Source organism: Haliotis rufescens, unplaced genomic scaffold, assembly GCF_023055435.1.
Source record: "Haliotis rufescens isolate VD_foot unplaced genomic scaffold, xgHalRufe1.0.p SCAF_7, whole genome shotgun sequence".
NCBI classification, from domain to species: Eukaryota; Metazoa; Mollusca; class Gastropoda; order Lepetellida; family Haliotidae; genus Haliotis; species Haliotis rufescens.
In genome coordinates, this window is record NW_025964361.1 from 52,552,749 (window position 1) to 52,569,707 (window position 16,959).

The window sequence follows — 16,959 nt, forward strand, 5'->3', positions numbered from 1 at the left end:
ATCCAACTTCGACATATTTTACAATGGTGTTTATGCATATGATATGAACACCCTGTACATGAACTAATTTTAAAAAATTCAGTTTGGACCTTTTGTTACCTCAAAAGATATGTTCCTTCTGTTGTGATAAAAAAGTCAAATATTATAATCATAAATTCATTTTGTATATTCTGAATCATGAAACATGTCAGACACAACATGTAAGTACTGCAAGTTCAGTAATTACACTTATGGGCTGTTTATAACAGATACAATCGTATTGTAGTATGTCATATACAACTGACCAAAGTAAAAGCAAAGCCATTCAACATGCTCCATATCATCTTCCCGAGGCAAGCGCGTCCACTAGCCCTTTTACCGAAGTCTTGTTTCCACCCTTGCCACATCAAGCCCACTTTTCTGTGCTAAATATGATTGGACTATCGCACATATCGATAGTCCAATCAGAGAACGTTTCACAAAATCAACATCCACGATTGTACACCTTCGTATGAAGGTGATTTACTGCTGCCTGTCTTTCTTGATACGATTATGTCTTTTTCATCTTTCAAACCCCCCATCGGTTGCCTATGTTTTTGCGTCAGAAATGAAATGTGAATGTTTTCGTTATCTGATCGACTAGGTTGTCGCCTATGGTAGTCGCCAACTTTGTGAAGCCATACGGAATAAGAACAGCGATCTGATTGGATATCACGTTTTCATTACAAGAGGCACAACTCATGATCTACGCGAGGTGGCGCCAGGGTTGAGCCAAGAAAAACGGCCTTGATGAGGCAAGGGTAGAAACTAGGCCTTGATATAGGTTAGTGGACACGCTTGCCTCGAGAAGATGGTTCAATATGGAATGAAATGAAAAAGGGCCACGTTATATTTGAGACCTTGCGATTCCATCAAATTAGAATTATTTACAGAGGGTGTTGTGTGGAAAGTTAGAAAACAACATTGAAATGACAAATAATACCTTTTCAGTAAACGATGGGATAATAATACAAGCAGAACAAGTTGGAAACCCTCTCCCAATAAAAAACATGATACCCATTGAAACATGGAAATGCATAATAAAAGTAAAGTCTCGGATTATCCTGCTTAGGTTGAACTACTGGGCCCCGTCCAACAAAGCGCTATGGATATATTAACTCACATACTTTAACATATATTTACGAGTGTTGTAGTGCTACAATACCTTTATGAAACAGGGGCCAGGAGTCACGTTACTCTTTACTGGCAGATCAGTACACGATTCAGAAGGCCCAATCTCATTAAAATCAGACATTAGTTCTCGCTACCGCTAAACAAAGATCTGAAGACATCCCATTAGGGGTCACATCAGAACGACCTTTCATCCGACCAATGAGAGCATCGCTTACCAGATCATGAAAGTGACAGTCGGAATGTGATTTCTAATCATACAACCTCGAAAACTTTAACATGGGGTATTCCAAACGATAGTTACAGGTTACTGAATATATACAATCTAGACCATCTATCAGCCATTCCAGAATGTTTTTTTGTTTAGGTTTCAAATTTGTAATCGAGAATTTGTCAAAATATGTTTCGATACGTAGTCGCCAATTTGAAATTAGTGCCGTAAAGCACGAGAAAGTCAAAGTTCGTGCAAGGTCGGTCTGACGTGACCCGTAATGGGATGTCCTCAGATCTTTGTTTAGCAGTAGCAAGAACTAAGGTCTGACTTTAATGAGATTGCAGAAGGCCAGGACACTGTTCCAAAAAGTGATCTTAGCACTAAGATTGTTATATGTCATTTCATAGTATGTGATGGCAACTCATTTACAATTAATTGGGTAATGCTAATAATATTTTCATATTTTATGCAAATAAGAAGCATATCTGGAGCTCTGGAGCCTATATATTTAATTTCTCTCAACCAAACTTTTTCACCTTCTCTTTAGGTATCTCTGCACACTGGAGTTACTTCCCTTCCCTATCAGTGCAACAGTCTGTGCACACTGGAGTTACCTCCCTTTCCAATCAGTGCCACATCTTTGTGTCACATGTTTTGATTGGTTGATAATCATAAGAGCGAAGTATGATACCATATTGATTGAAGATTACCCATGGCTAAATGTGAAGTGATGAGTGAGACAAATGCCGGTTTTTGAGCATGGGTTAAACTAACAAACACCCGAACCTATAATTGAAATTGAAATGTGAAAAGCTTGTCATGACACAAAAAGTGGACTTTCATTGTGTTTTGAGATTGTGAAGCTCTGGACGAGTGTCATGTGAGATACTTCTGGAACAAGATCAGCATCTCGTCATCCTCATTCTCCCTGGCGTCCTCCATGATGGTGAGGCCGTCGCTGTTGGGGATGTTTCTGTCTGCCCCCGCCTTCAGCAACAGCTCGATGATGTCCTCGCTGCTGTTGGTGTAAGCATGCCACAGCGCCGTCCACCCATCTGTGTCCTGGAGGTTCACGTCTGCGTTGTACTGCACAGAAGAGGGAAACAATGTCAACTTTTCTGTGAGTGCGTGAGTTAAATGTCACTTAAATGCCACTATGAGCTGTTCTTCAGTCAGATCATGTTATGTCAAATTGTGGGAGGAAAACCCATCCTGATGCACAAACATTTACCCCTTCAGTGTAGCATGAGCATGGGTATGGTACAGACAAACTCAGCATCTGGGATTTGGACCCATCACAACAGTGTCTGACATAACTGCCTGCCTGTCTGCCTGCGCCTCGAATAATTTCTGTCAGGGTGCATAAAATTTGTCTCAACCTGCCCGACTGTCTTTCAAATAAGACCACTTACGTATTCAGTTTTATCAGAACTCCTCATAGATTCTCAAGTACATGTAATTGTTTGCATTATTTCAACTGAATCAAGATTTGTCTCTTAGTTTTTTTAGTTTTTTTTTCAAAGTTTATAATGTCTGAATGTGGGCTGGTAACTTTGAAGATGGGCAGGCAATATCTGAAGGTCACCTGCCCACTTTTGGTCACTTTTAGGGTTTTAAAATTGTTTTAAACACTGTATCACAAGCATACCCTGGCACAGTGTTTACTAGCAACACACACCCATGTTACCAGAATTGAATTAAAATCAGATGTTAGTGCCCTGTCCCCCAACACAAAGATCTAACGACATCCCATTAGAGATAGCGTCAGAACGACCTTTCATCCAACCATTCAGAGTGTTGCTTATGAGCTCGTGAAATTCTTAATGTGTCTTCTAATCATGCAACCCCGAAAAGGTTAACAGAGGCCTAACCGAATGTCAGCTACGGGCTGTAGATTGATTCTGAATGCTAGACATTGTCCATCTCTTGCTTCAAAAACCATAAACATATGAAACGGAAAAGACTTTCCATTGCCCGGGCGAAGTACTGCCAATAAAATTTCGGCCATCTATTAAACATTCCAGAATACTTTTTTTTTCAGTTTTCAAGTTTTGCATTGAGAACATTATCAAAATATTTTCCAAAGCATAGTCACGAACTGAAGTTGCCATTTTGAAACAACTGCTGTAAAACTCTAGGAAGCTATTTTTTTATTGGCTAATGTTGAATTCCTGTTAGTCATTTTAATGGTTTGTTAAAGTGCTAGCCCATTGACATACCATGCTGCATTATAACATGAATACTTCAGACCACCGACCTTCCAATCTCTGGGAATACACTCTATTCACAAGACCAAGCAGGCAGTCCTCCAAGCCGAGCATTAATCACAAATATGTATAGCACAGTAGTATTTGTTTGTTTGTTGTTTAACGCCGCGATCAGCCATATTCCAGCTATATGACGGGGGTCAATAAATAATCGAGTCTGGACCAGACAATCCAGCGATTGATATGAGCATCGATCCACACAATTGGGAACGATGACATGCATCAACCAAATCGGCGAACCTGACCATCTGATCCTGTTTGTCGCCTCTTACGACAAGCAAAGTCACCAGCACAGTAGTAGGGGTGGTGGGGTAGCCTAGTGGCTAAACCATAGGCTTGAAATGCTGAAGGCAGAGTTGGATTACCCATGTGGGTATAATGTGTGAAGCCCTCTACCAAAATATTACTGGAAATTTGCTAACACTGGTGTAAAACCATACTCACTCATCACTATAAGTATACAGTATTTCAGTTATGTTAGAGCATACCCACTCACCAGCAAAACTAATTACAAATGTAGTATTACTGTGAGTCAGAATCTTTCCCATCTAATGAAGCTAGAATAGAAACTTTACTTTTAAGAGAAGCTTGACGACATCCAGGTGTTCGCTGCTAGCTGCAGCAATGAGTGAAGTCTGCCCATCATCGTCACAGACAAAGTTGACATCTGCCCCTGAGGTCACCAGCATGGAGGCAATCTTAGTCAGGCCCTCGGAGCACGCCACGTACAGTGGCGACTGTCCTCGCTTGCTTTTACAGCTCAGGTCAACTTTCCCTGAGAAACAGAAACCCTAAGTAATAACTAGATAGAAATAAACGACTCATGATCGTTGATTGTACAATTAAACAATGCAGGGAGAATAAATCCTGAGAGAGCTACGTGATAAGTCACAAAGAGCAATGAAGAACGAAGCATGTCTTTATTTCATAAAAAAACGTTCTATCATGACGTAATTTCTGGTGATTCAAATATGCGCTCGCAACTTGATGACGTCATATATTGGGCGACGTTACTTTGAGTCAAGTGTCTTGTGAGTTGTTCCCCAGAGATGTAGCTGGGATGCACAGATAAAGCAGTGACCAAGCAACCGCATCCAAAAGTGGGAGAGATCTGACAGTTGGTATTAGGAAAAAAGGTACATGTCATCGACGTGAGGATTGTGAGAATATGCGGGAAATACCAAACTTAGCCCACCTGTTCATAAAATGACATTTCCGAGGTCGGATTCTATTGTGGGTATCATCATTATCAAAAATTGGTTAAAAATTTTAAGCTTGTACTTCTTATCAAAACCCACTAGTTGTTTATTTCTTGAACAAATGGTGACAAGAAATGAGCAAGAGCGTCATTACAAAGAGTAATCCATGACAAAGTGAATGTCTTTATCTTCTATGAGAGAGTCATGTTAGCTGATACATTACCTTCATTGACCAGCACACTGACCAGCTTGGTGCTGCCTTTCTCAACAGCAACATTCAGCGGGGTCTCCCCATCCGACAACGCAAGGTTACCATCGATGCCCTTCTTCAGGAATACTTCACACACCTTAAAGTCATAAATAGCGATTTAGTCTTCACCAACAGAACATAGGCGGATCCAGAGGGGGTCCAGACCCCGCCCCCCCCGGAACCCACCCATTTAAAAAATGCTGAAACCGCCCTTGCACAATGTTTTCACTTACCCACTAACAGTTATCTTCTTCACAAACAGCAGAAATAACCCTTCAAGTTGTGTATCTCAATGTTTAATAAACAGGCAATCAACCTTTAAGACAGAATTTTGTTTTGGCACTGGCTTTTAATATGTTAAACAGGGACATGTCACAGTTACATAACTACGGAATGTGCGGGAATCCCAATATTACAGTCGAGAGAATTCCCTTTCTGCTCATGTGTATCGTCATGCACAAGATATTTAGCAAAATTCATGCATATTCATTACCTAAACAACCCTTTGAGACCGAGAAGGAATGAACTAGCAAACGTGCAGGCCTCAGCTCCTCAACTGTCATGTCTATGAATCTCGTCATTTTCGTCTGTTTTGATACATACAACTCTTTTGGGTTAAACTATTGTATGTTTTCGTTGTCGAATTTAATTATAAGCATTGCTGAAAAAAAATACACAGTCAATCCTTAAATAAAGACATGCATGAATGCAAGCTGGGTAATTAAGCCAGTGTTGTTATACTATTGGGGTATCAAATTTCTTCATGCATATTTGTGTGCAAGCAACTCAATAGTAATTTGGTCATGGTGATTTATTGTGGATATTTTACACAAATACACAGCTTATCTGGAGCTTTGCAAACCTGTCCCTTTTTACATTAACAGGACGGCATCAGGAGGATTCAGTCTAAGGAATCTTACTTTGGCCAGGTTCTTTCTGACAGCATTCTCAAACGGTGCCAGATGGTTGTTGTCATGGTAATTGATGTCACAGCCTTCCCCTATTAGAAATATCGCCACATCTTCATTTCCTTGGGAAGAAATTTGAATATATAGTACAACAACACAGAGTAGAACATGTCACAAATAGGTGATAATTGTATTTTAAAGAACAATCCTTCTCCCCTACATGCAGCATTAGAAATTGGCACTAGTCCTGTAGTCCTTGCCAAACTGGCCAATAGTTAAGGTATCATAAGGACCAGTAGAAATTTGCCATTTTTTAAGGGTTTTGCTATATGTTATCATTGTAAGGACTAGTGGACTAAAAATGTTAGATTCTACCCTTCCAACATGCCTGAACACAATTAACACTGAGAAAAAATACCTTTTACATTAGGGTTAAAACAACTATCACTTTTTTTTTCACGCTTACTTTTGAACACTTCTGGTGCTACTACAAAATGTTCCTTGTTCTAGACAAAAGGGAAATAATTCCACGCTTCAACATGTTCAATTCCCTATTTTTCTTAACACCTACCAACATCAATGGCTTGCTGTAGTGGCGTCCATCCATAGTAGATGCCATCAATTTTGGCTCCTTTCTTGAGCAAAGATTGAATCTGGGGCAGTTGACCACCCCTCACTGCATTGTGCAACTCTTGCTCCAGGGTAGACATAATAGTAATTTGTAGTTCTTCTGTCTATTTCATTGTGGACTGTGAACAAAGAACATGAATATTAAGTTTTGTCTTTAAATGTGACCTGTGTTACAGCATTCTGGGAAGTAGGAAAGCTTCAAAAAGTTAATTGAGAAAATATACAAAACATACAAGGTTCACGCATTTTAAGTTTGCTTTTTTAAGGGGAAACAGGTGGCCCAGTTGTGTAAGGTGCTGCAATTTGCTGTACAGAGTTGCATCCCTTGGGCACGCCAGTAACCTATGGTCGTGGGTCTCAATCCTGGTTTGTTCTGATCATGGTTCTAGGTTTCACCAAAGGGAAAACATTTGAGACTTGCATCACTTTGGGCTTTCCTTCAACATTAAGTTAATATGCAGTGATAGAACTTGAATACTGTTCAAAGCAACGTTAAATGTAACTCACTTACTTCCTATTTTGACCCATGAAGATCCGGGGTAGAATAGGTCTTCAGCAACTTATGTTTGCTCTAAAAGGTGACTATGCTTGTCGTAAGAGGCACCAATTGACAGTTATATCTCTTTCAAAAAGAACAAAATAGATTTTACCATTATTTAGGGTAGAGACTGGTAAGTTTAGGGGGGGGAGGGGTCATGAAATAATGTAGACCAATCTCGATCCTCTCTAATACACTGTTCTAATAAATGACCCAGTCTCTTATAACATGGTATAAAGCTCACAAGTTTGAGCCCGTCAAGATAATATTTTAGGGTTTGATTCCCCACGAGTAAACATACTTGCCGTAAAAGGTGACTATGCTTGTCGTAAAAGGCGACTAACGGGATCGGGTGGTCAGGCTCGCTGACTTAGTGATGCATGTCATTGTGTCCCACTTGCGTGGATGGATGTTCATGATATCAATCACTGGATTGTCTGGTCCAGACTCGATTATTAACAGACCGCCGTCATATAGCTGGAATATTTCTGAGTGCAGCGTTAAACAACAAACAAACAAACAAAACTTCCTTTTTTAACATGTACCATGCATTCCCATGTTTGTTTGCAAACACCTGCCAGTATCTCTACTTTAGAGATTCATAAACACATGGTTATGATATAGTTGGAATCATACAATGGACTCTGCTTTTATTATGATTACCGGTATGGGAAGTGTTTTGTTGGTTTTAATTTACAAACATTTCCGAAGATATTTCTTGCAAAATATGATATTTAACAATGTTGGGTAAATCTTCAACAGACAGGCCCTTACCCAATACAGCTGATGAGTTTGCTGAAAACTTTTTTTAATATATGTCTGTAATTAATGCATTCTTTGAATATAGTATTTTGTATGAACAAAACTAATTTGTTATGACCTATAGATATTTACGCAATTGTATAAGGGCATGGAGTCATCCCACAGATGACATCCTTACCTTGTCAGCTTGCTGACGAGGTTAACCTCAATGGTCATGTGCACAAGGTGTCCGACCTCTGATATGAAGGTCCGTGGTTTGAATCCCATCACATGACTCAGAAATTTTATGGACGCAATATTGGTGCCAGTAATGGGACTGAGCTTGTCTCAGTACCCTACAATGTGGCCCGAGACGTGCCTTCTGTTGACTGGGGAGTATGTAGCAGGGTGTGGAGTCATCCCACAGACGACATCCTACCTTGTCATCTTGTTGACAGGGTTAACCTCTTTGGTCATGTGGACAAAGCGTCCAACCTCGGATCAGAAGGTCTGTGGTTAGAATCTTAATGTTGATAATATTTTGAACAGGAGGAAAAAACATTTTGATAGCCAGAACAGGGTGTGAAAATTTGTCTTTTTAGTCTCCATTTTGGTGAACTAAACGTCAAACATCGATAGACACTACAAAATTGTATGCTTATATTTCTTCAGTCGACTGAATACAAAAATCATACTTGATCTAAAGACTGTTTTGAGATTTTCATTCTCCTAACAATGAGCATTCTTTTCATTGCACAGTTTGTTAATTAATATACTTTGTCATACATTCAAAGAGGGGGCACGGGTTGGCCAGTCGTCTAAGGGCTGCGATTCGCTGTGCAGAGTTGCGTCCCTTGGGCACGCCAGAAACCTAGCTATGATTGTGGGTTCAAATCCTGGTTCGCCCCAATTATGTTTCTAGGTTTGTCAGCACCATACCCGTGCTCGTGTGTTTCACCGAGGTGTAAAACGTCTGAGACCTGCATCACTTCGGGCTTTAATCCAACATTAAGCTGACACGCCGTGATGTAACTGGAATACTGTTAAAAGTGCCGTTAAACCCAACTCACTCACATTCAAAGAATTAGTATCTTAAGTAAAGATTTTCCGAGAATTGTTCACAACCATGTATGACCGGGCTGCTTGTGTATCATCGTACCAACAAGATCGCTGGTCAGGCTACTGAAAAAAACAGCTGACTGTGGCCTAAAACACTATCCACTCACTCACTCTAATCGCAAACGTCGTCAAGTCATATGGCACCGTGAGATTATTCTCGGCTCGATTGACTTTCGTATACAAAGCATAAATAATTAAAATTTGTGTATATCTATAGTTGTATCAACTAACATTAACATTCGAATAGAAAGTTATACCTAACTACGATCTCTTCTGTTCTGCAAGACGAAGTATCAACAATCAACACATCATGACAGAGCGTGTTTACAAAGGGAGCTAACTCTCGTTGTCGGTGTTAAGCTCCCGACATCACCAAAAGTGCAGCTCCTAACCGCACTTTGTTTCCGTGTCTTGCAGCTTTAAGTTAACTTTGAAGATAGACCAAGGAAAGGGGCGAGGTTTGACGATTGTATTGAACTGTCAATATCAGCGTCCAATATTTTTCTCCAATAATACAAATGACTTTTCGGTACGAGCCCGAGGGGTCATGCACGGTGAATTCGCAGTCTGATTTAAATAAAGAAACACCCCTCTCTAAAGCTATTTTGCCCACAGAAACACGTTTATCAGTGAAAATATTTTATTAACTTTGATTCATGCTGATTAGCTAGTTCATCCATTTTTTTCATTGTCTTCCTCAATTTAATACCTCCACGGGTGATCAGCATACCCATGTTTTCCTATATTTTCTTAGAAAAAAAAGCCTATGGGTAATACTGGATGTCTAGTTCGTAACGCGATTTTGATTGGACTATGCATAGACTCGTTAATCCAGCCAAAATGTAACCCCAAAATTGCAGCCTGGTTCGGCAAGGATGGAAACTGGACTTTTTCAGTCAGTCAACTCCCTTGCCTCGAGAAGATAACCAAATAAGTCTAACATTTTCACCAAATTTGTGATATGGAGAAAGAAATTAAATGCATTTCATATGAGAGTTTGGAAGCACGTTGATTTGTCATATGTTGATCAATGTTCTTCATAAACAATATTCGTGAGCACGGGTGGCCCAGTCATCTGAGGTGCAACAATTCGCTGTGGAGTGTTGCGTCACGCGGGCACGACAGAAACCTATGATTGTGGGTTCGAATCCCGGCTTGCCCCGATTATGTTTCTAGGTTTGTCAGCACCATGCCCGTGCTCGTGGGTTTCACCAAAGTGGTAAACGTCTAAGACCTGTATCACTTCGGGCTTTCCCCCCACATTAAGCTGACACGCCGTGATATAACTGGAATACTGTTAAAAGCGGCGTTAAACCCAGCTCACTCATACTATTCAACGATTTTACGACAAAGTATTAGTAACCAATCAAACATATGAATATATGAAAAATAGTGTATTGTTGACTAAAGATGAGGGGTTTCACTTCGCGTTCAAGATAAGTGCACTTATATATATAGCAACGTGCAAGCTCATTAATTGTGATCCCACGTCACAGTTTAACATTGATACCCCACTCAAACACAGTATACTGACTCCGAGCCCACTGGTCCTTGTTTTAGCCCCTTAATGCCAACTGCCAGGCAAGGTAACAACAAGTATAATTTAACGATTTTTGGTAATACGCAGCCTTGGTTCAAAACATGCATCGACCTTCCGTTCTTCGGGCAGACTTCCTCCACCAGATCACGGAGGCGGTTTCTCACCGAGGGCGTGTCGCATGACTGGGAGATAGTTATACACCTTACACCACATCAACATGACATACACCCCAATAATTTATGGCCACATATGCCCAGTTGAGCATGACAACATAATTACATTTGTTTTGATGATATTTTCTTTGACCTAAAACAAAAACAAAACTAACAACGAATAATTTGTTTTTGAGGATTTGATGCATAAACTGCCACAAACAGTCGACTTCTATAATTTTTGTGTTCGAAACAGATTCAAATAGGCCACAGTGGGCTCCGCGTGGTTACGATTCCCTGCTCAACCTGTGTTTCCAGAACACGAAAAATCGCACGAACGCATCCGCATTTGGTCTATTTTTAGAAATGACATAGGGAGATTCCCGTGTCCGGAATTTACTTGGTTGGTTTAGATACGGACAAACCTCAGATGTGTGTGAGGCGTTGCCTCGGTTTCAGGTGACAATGTTATAAGGTATGTTTATCAGATGTGTTTAAAATCAACAGAAAATCTTTTTCAACTTTACTTTGTTCCACTTATATACGCAGTATCCCGGAAGTAGGGTTTCTTAGTATCGTAGTTTCATTATCTTGAATGGTGATGCATTATGTATTTATCTTTTAAAACTTGAAAGTTATTTTCGGTGGTTGAGTCATTTAACCGACAAACTGTTGTACATTGTCATAGTTTGTGTTTATGTTGTGTCGATAGAGTATAAGGGCTGGGACGGGTAACTCGGGTACTCGGGTCGGATGGGAACTGAGTAGGACCCGGGTACCCATAGGACATCGCGGACCGGTGGTTAGTCACGTGATTATATTGTTGCTAGAACTCTATGGTTACACTATAAGTGACAAGTGTTCACATATCTTTCTGACTATGTACACATTCCTACTAACTTTATATGTTTGCATAAAGTTATAAAACTTCAATCAACTTCAGTGTATGCATGACCAGTAAATCTAAATCTATTTCATCACAATAATTTATGTATATGTTATTATCAATGACAACAATATAGATAATAGTTAATAGTTCTTCTCATCGACGATCATTCAGATTATCAATCTTTTTAGCCAACCCTAGATATTGATAAGCCCATATTTACAGTGCCCCAAATTCCACTCACAAGTAGTGAGTGAGTGAGTTTTGATTTTACGCTGCTTTTAGCAATATTCCAGCAATATCACGGCGGAGGACACCAGAAATGAGCTTCACACATTGTACCCATGTCGGGAATCGAACCTGGGTCTTCGGCGTTACGAGCGAACGCTTTAACCACTAGGCTACCCAACCGCCCCCCACTCACAATTAAGTAAATGCTCTTGGCACTACGTACATTATTAGTACCCCGGTCAGTGGATCAGTGCATGTGCACTCCATTTCAGTCTCAGCTCCCTGCTGAGTATACAGCCATGGACCTTACGTGTCCTTGATACAACCAAAGCTGCCTTCAGGCTCTAGAAAGGTGACAGTCACGTTACCACCACATCCTACCGGGTACCCATGCATTAAAAACGGAAAAAGTAATATCCTAGACATTTTGGTTTTAATGACAATCATGATAATGAAAACATATATAGGCATGCACAGCTGTACATAGGGCTCCAAAAAGGAAAATTGTATTGAACCAGTAAAATTAATTAATAATACCGTATTCGACGTAATAAGCGCCCCGCTCTAATAAGCGCCCACGGCGACATTTGCTAAGATATTGGCTAGTGAACAATCCCAATTAGCACCCCTTCCGATTGATGAATGTACACAAGACTTATTTATTCGCGTATAATACGCACTTGTGTGTTATGCACCCTTAATTATGGCATTTAATTTTGAAAAATATATCTGTCATACATAAACATTTCAGGCTGACAGCATAAACAACGAAATTTATCTTTCAACTCTGTTTATTTTTATACCAAAATAATATTCTAATAAGAGCCCCCCTATTTCTTATTTTGAGAGCGCCCTGGGCGCTTATTACGTCGAATACGGTACTTGTAATATTGAATCTGAAGAGCCCTGGGTTAGGTGGCCATATCTGGTTGCAGTGCAACCAACCTCTACATTTCAATGATTATCATGAAGTAGGGGCACAGGTGACCAACTCATCTATCAGTAGTTGCAATTTGTGGTGCAGAGTTTTGTCCCTTAGGTATTCCAGGAGCCTATGATCGTGGGTTAGTATCCCGGATTTGACCTGATTATGTTTGTAGGTTTGTCAGCACCATTCCTGTGCTTGTGATAAACGTCTAAGACGTGATTCATTTCAAGCTTTCCTCCAACATGAAGCTGACACACTGTGAAATAACTGAGATACTGTTCAAAGTGCGTTTAGACTGAATGCACTCACTCAATCTCTCACTTTCATGAAGTCACCTTTGTGACCAGTGACTGACATCATTTCTAAATTTATCCTATGGTAGTGAAAGGGCGTAGGGTATTTATCGCAACAGAATTGAGATATGATACACTGGTTAGACGAGGAACCCATGTGTCTGATGCAATACAAAACCTATCAAAACTATTTCAAATATCGACCAGTTTCTACTCTTTGGGATTTTTATCTTGACTGTGAAACTGGATCTACATTGTTTAAATATTTAAATGATTACTCCTTGTGAAATTTTGTTTGTGTCTTAAACATTGTTTTAGCTTGGAAAATAACAATGTGACCCGGTGTATCCCAAGGAAAATATTAACCTTGAGGTCTGCGTAGGATTCAGAATGTGCGAACATTTGACATAAAAAATTGACCGTTTGTATCACTTAGACTGTCCAGTGCTGGCGCCGGAACCAAAAGCGCAAATGTTATGCATAAAATGTGAATAAAATTAATGAAATAAGTTACAAACATAAGTCCGGATATACAATGAACACTTGTTATAGCTAGACAGTGTAATTACACGATTAATTTGCCTACTTCAGTAGGGATTTGTTGACATGGTATTTCCAGTGTTATGTGCTCTCAGTAAGGTCTTTGCATTGGGGGTAAAAAACTCAAAACTCATCATGGCGTGTATAATGCACCCCCCCTTATTCACAGCTGTGTTTTCGGGAAAGAAAGTGCGCACTATACTCAAGAAAATATGGTAGTATATTTGTATTGCTTAGAATTTTCTTTCTGTTTTCTAGTACTGAACCAAGACTGGGCAAAGCCATGGAGGTTGCCGAAGGTGAGATTCCTGTGGATGCAGGACGAGAGAATTACGACTTTGGTCTGCTTCCAGAGGTGGCATGGGTTCAGATTATGCAGTATCTACAACTGAAGGACAGATACAGCTTGTCCATCACCTGTCAGGCATTGTACCAACACTTCTATCACCCCTCCTTGTGGAGCAATGTCAAGGTCAACTTGACGGGAGGGTCAACAAACTTCTCACTCAGTAACACTTATATTCCAAACAGACTGGTCCAGATGATTGACAAGTTTGGCCATCTGTTTCAGAAGCTCACCATCAAAATATTTGGTCATGTGAGCACTTTTGATGATGACAGTCGTTTAATTTTGACAAAACTTAGCGAAGTCTGTCGTCTGGAGAGTCTGACCCTTGAGGCCGGGAAATTGATCACCCAGTTTGATATAAGTGGATTTCCACCATTTAAGTCAGATATACAAATTTTCATAAATTTTATCAATAATGCTTTTAGATTGAAACAATTGAATATCAGATCATGGCCAATGTATCCAGCGTTATTCACTCAAAATAGCCTCAATATTTTCAACGCCATTGTCAAGAATGAAAAACTCAAGGATCTAGAATCCTTGAGTTTATTTTGGAGAGACGACAGTGCATGGTCTGAGCGAGAGCCTCTTTTACCATCACCCCGATTTCTGATGACATTTCTACCAGATTTGAAAAAGCTGTCTCACCTTGCTGTGAGATCTCCCATGTTGAACGAGGACATTCTCACCATGCTGTCTTCTCCAGACAGATGCAGGCTCAAGTTGCTACAGATATATGTCACATATTCGGCCTTCAACCAAGCCTTTCAGATTCCAGACATATCATCAGATATCTGGAAGACATTGGTGCTGGCAAGTCCGGAACTGGAGGTGGAGTGTTCCGTGATGTCCCAGGTTCCGAACCCGGAACTCTCTCTCCTCCTGTGTCCTGATGTGCCGCTCAAGTCTATCACCTTTCTCCCATACTCCAGATGCAATGGGCAGATTATTGGCTCCATCACAGACAAGTTTATGTCGTCTCTCAAAGACTTCATCTGTTATGCCGACACCTCTGATGTAGACATTGAACTTAGATACCTGGTGTCCAAGTGTTCTGGTCTGAGGACTCTGGTGTTCCATGGGAGCATCAAGTGTTCCACAGTTGTTACCATGGCGACACAGAAATCTGGACAGTGGTCAAAGCTGGAGTTTGTGGAAAAGAAACTGGACACGTTTGATGATGAAGATGGGGATGATGTGGATGCTGATGAGGCCATCAGGAGGAACGAAGCTGGAGAGTATATACTGGTAGGGCTGCATAGATTCCATCGCCATGACGACAACAGGGAAGAGACAATTGAACAAATGAGTTCTGTGGTTTCAGGAGTGATGGGGTACAAGTGGAAGCCAGTATAAACTTGACTGTCCATAGGCCACAAACGCTTTTAGTGTCTTGGTTTACAAATTTTGTTTGTAATCCTATTTCCTGTAGGTGAGAAAAATAACAAAGACATTTCAGATTTTTTTGTTCTTCAAAACAATATCTGAATATGTAACCATTTTTTGAGTGTTTATGAAACAGTCTTGTCCGTCATGCTGTTTGAGCCCTTCTATTTGTTTGTTAGTTGGTTCACAAAACCAATTGACAACAAATCTGAAATTAGATAAACAAATGGCTTTGTTGTCTGAAGAACATTTAAGTGATGTAGTATTTAACTTTTTGGAGGGCAAACTAGGGTGAATGCCAACAAGCACCAATTGGTCTGAGTATGTTGACAATGTGGTTAACCATTGAAGAACATGGTTTTTTTGCCTTTGTCACACTGATCGGATGCTTTTTTGAAACTGTTAAAATAGACGACTGTTATAAAGAATATAAAAGCGCAATATTGAAGGTGATGGAAAAAGCTACCCAAAACACATGGCTTAACTCAACCAGTGGTTTAACCCATGCAGTGCAATGCATGACAAGTAACAGTCAATGTGGGTATAAAATGGTTCATTCCAGATAAAACTGAACTGTACTGTCAGAAGTTGAAAATATGTTTTTGAAATAATTTTATCTCTTATTGTCCCCTCAGTAATGACATTGAGTATAGATTTGCTGTGGAGATTTTGAATTTGGAGGTGACCAAAGAATTATGAGATTACATCAAATATGCATGTCAGTATTATTTACAAATGTGTTCAGAGGTTATTATATTGATGTTATGATTATCAATTTGTTAGTCAGTAGATCTGGATGGGGAAAAATCATCATGACTTATTTTCAACCTCATTTTAAATAGAAAGTTGTATGAGAAACGCTCCAGTCATGAACACTTCTTGTTGTTTTCAATGTTTCATTTCAATGTTTAAGATTTAAACAGGATAAATTATTAGAAAGTTTTTTTTATCTCCATGTGATGATAGATCATGTTTTTATAACATATTGCCAACACCAGTGAACATCCCTACAGTATAATGCTGTAGTTGCTGTAAAAATGCCCTTGGCCAAATTGGGTGCTGATTAAAACCATACTCAAGTGAAATTTGTTTTTAGAGATTGAGCTAAAGAACAGACGTCGATGAAACCAAAATGTTATGTACCCATTCTGTACTGCTGGCACTGTAACAAATCTGTCATTTACACAAGAAAATATGGACCGTCATATAAGTGTTTGGTCTTACAGGAGAGTTTCTAAAGATTACTTGCAGACTGGTCTAGAAGTTGACACTTATGGAGCAAGGCGCTTAGTACGATGAATAAGGTAATACTATAAATAAAGCAGTACAGAAGGTAGATGTGATGTTGGGTAGGATTTCTCTTTTGATGTAACAAGATGTAAGTATGTAATCGTGAATGGCCTTTGTCGTTTGTACTCATTTGGGAAATAATCCCAGTTAGTCTCACATCTTGTACACGATGATGTATCTTCACCACGTTTACTGGAGGGTTTGCAGTGCATTTATTTTACACATTTACAATGGGGTTCGTGTCACTTACTGTATTCGATGTAATAAGCGCCCACGGCGGTATTTGCTAATATATTGGCTAGTGAACAATCCCAATTAGCATCCCGTCCGATTGATCAATGTACTCAAG

At 39.8% G+C, this 16,959-nt stretch overlaps 2 protein-coding genes across 2 annotated transcripts; one reads left to right on the forward strand and one right to left on the reverse strand.

The window, feature by feature from the left end:
* Positions 1-1,583: 1,583 nt before the first annotated feature.
* On the reverse strand, positions 1,584-9,367 carry LOC124133661 (putative ankyrin repeat protein RF_0381). The gene is made up of 6 exons (XM_046498120.2): positions 9,273-9,367; positions 6,559-6,736; positions 6,000-6,109; positions 5,053-5,176; positions 4,206-4,405; positions 1,584-2,449 (listed from the first exon to the last, which is right to left on the reverse strand). Exons 2-6 carry the CDS (start codon positions 6,695-6,697, stop codon positions 2,240-2,242), a joined length of 783 nt encoding a protein of 260 aa, XP_046354076.1. The 5' UTR covers positions 6,698-6,736; positions 9,273-9,367; the 3' UTR covers positions 1,584-2,239.
* Positions 9,368-11,079: 1,712 nt separating this feature from the next.
* Positions 11,080-16,959, forward strand: LOC124133662. The gene is made up of 2 exons (XM_046498121.2): positions 11,080-11,182; positions 13,844-16,959. Exon 2 carries the CDS (start codon positions 13,869-13,871, stop codon positions 15,288-15,290), a length of 1,422 nt encoding a protein of 473 aa, XP_046354077.2. The 5' UTR covers positions 11,080-11,182; positions 13,844-13,868; the 3' UTR covers positions 15,291-16,959.

Bases quoted from the DNA above. Each gene is read 5' to 3' on its own strand.
- LOC124133661 (XM_046498120.2), bottom strand. From the start codon at position 6,697: ATGTCTACCCTGGAGCAAGAGTTGCACAATGCAGTGAGGGGTGGTCAA. The intron at 4,406-5,052 runs GTAATGTATCAG...TCTGTTTCTCAG, and splicing joins CAGTGTGCTGGTCAATGAAG to GGAAAGTTGACCTGAGCTGT. The intron at 2,450-4,205 runs GTAAAGTTTCTA...TCTTCTGTGCAG, and splicing joins TCGTCAAGCTTCTCTTAAAA to TACAACGCAGACGTGAACCT.
- LOC124133662 (XM_046498121.2), top strand. From the start codon at position 13,869: ATGGAGGTTGCCGAAGGTGAGATTCCTGTGGATGCAGGACGAGAGAAT.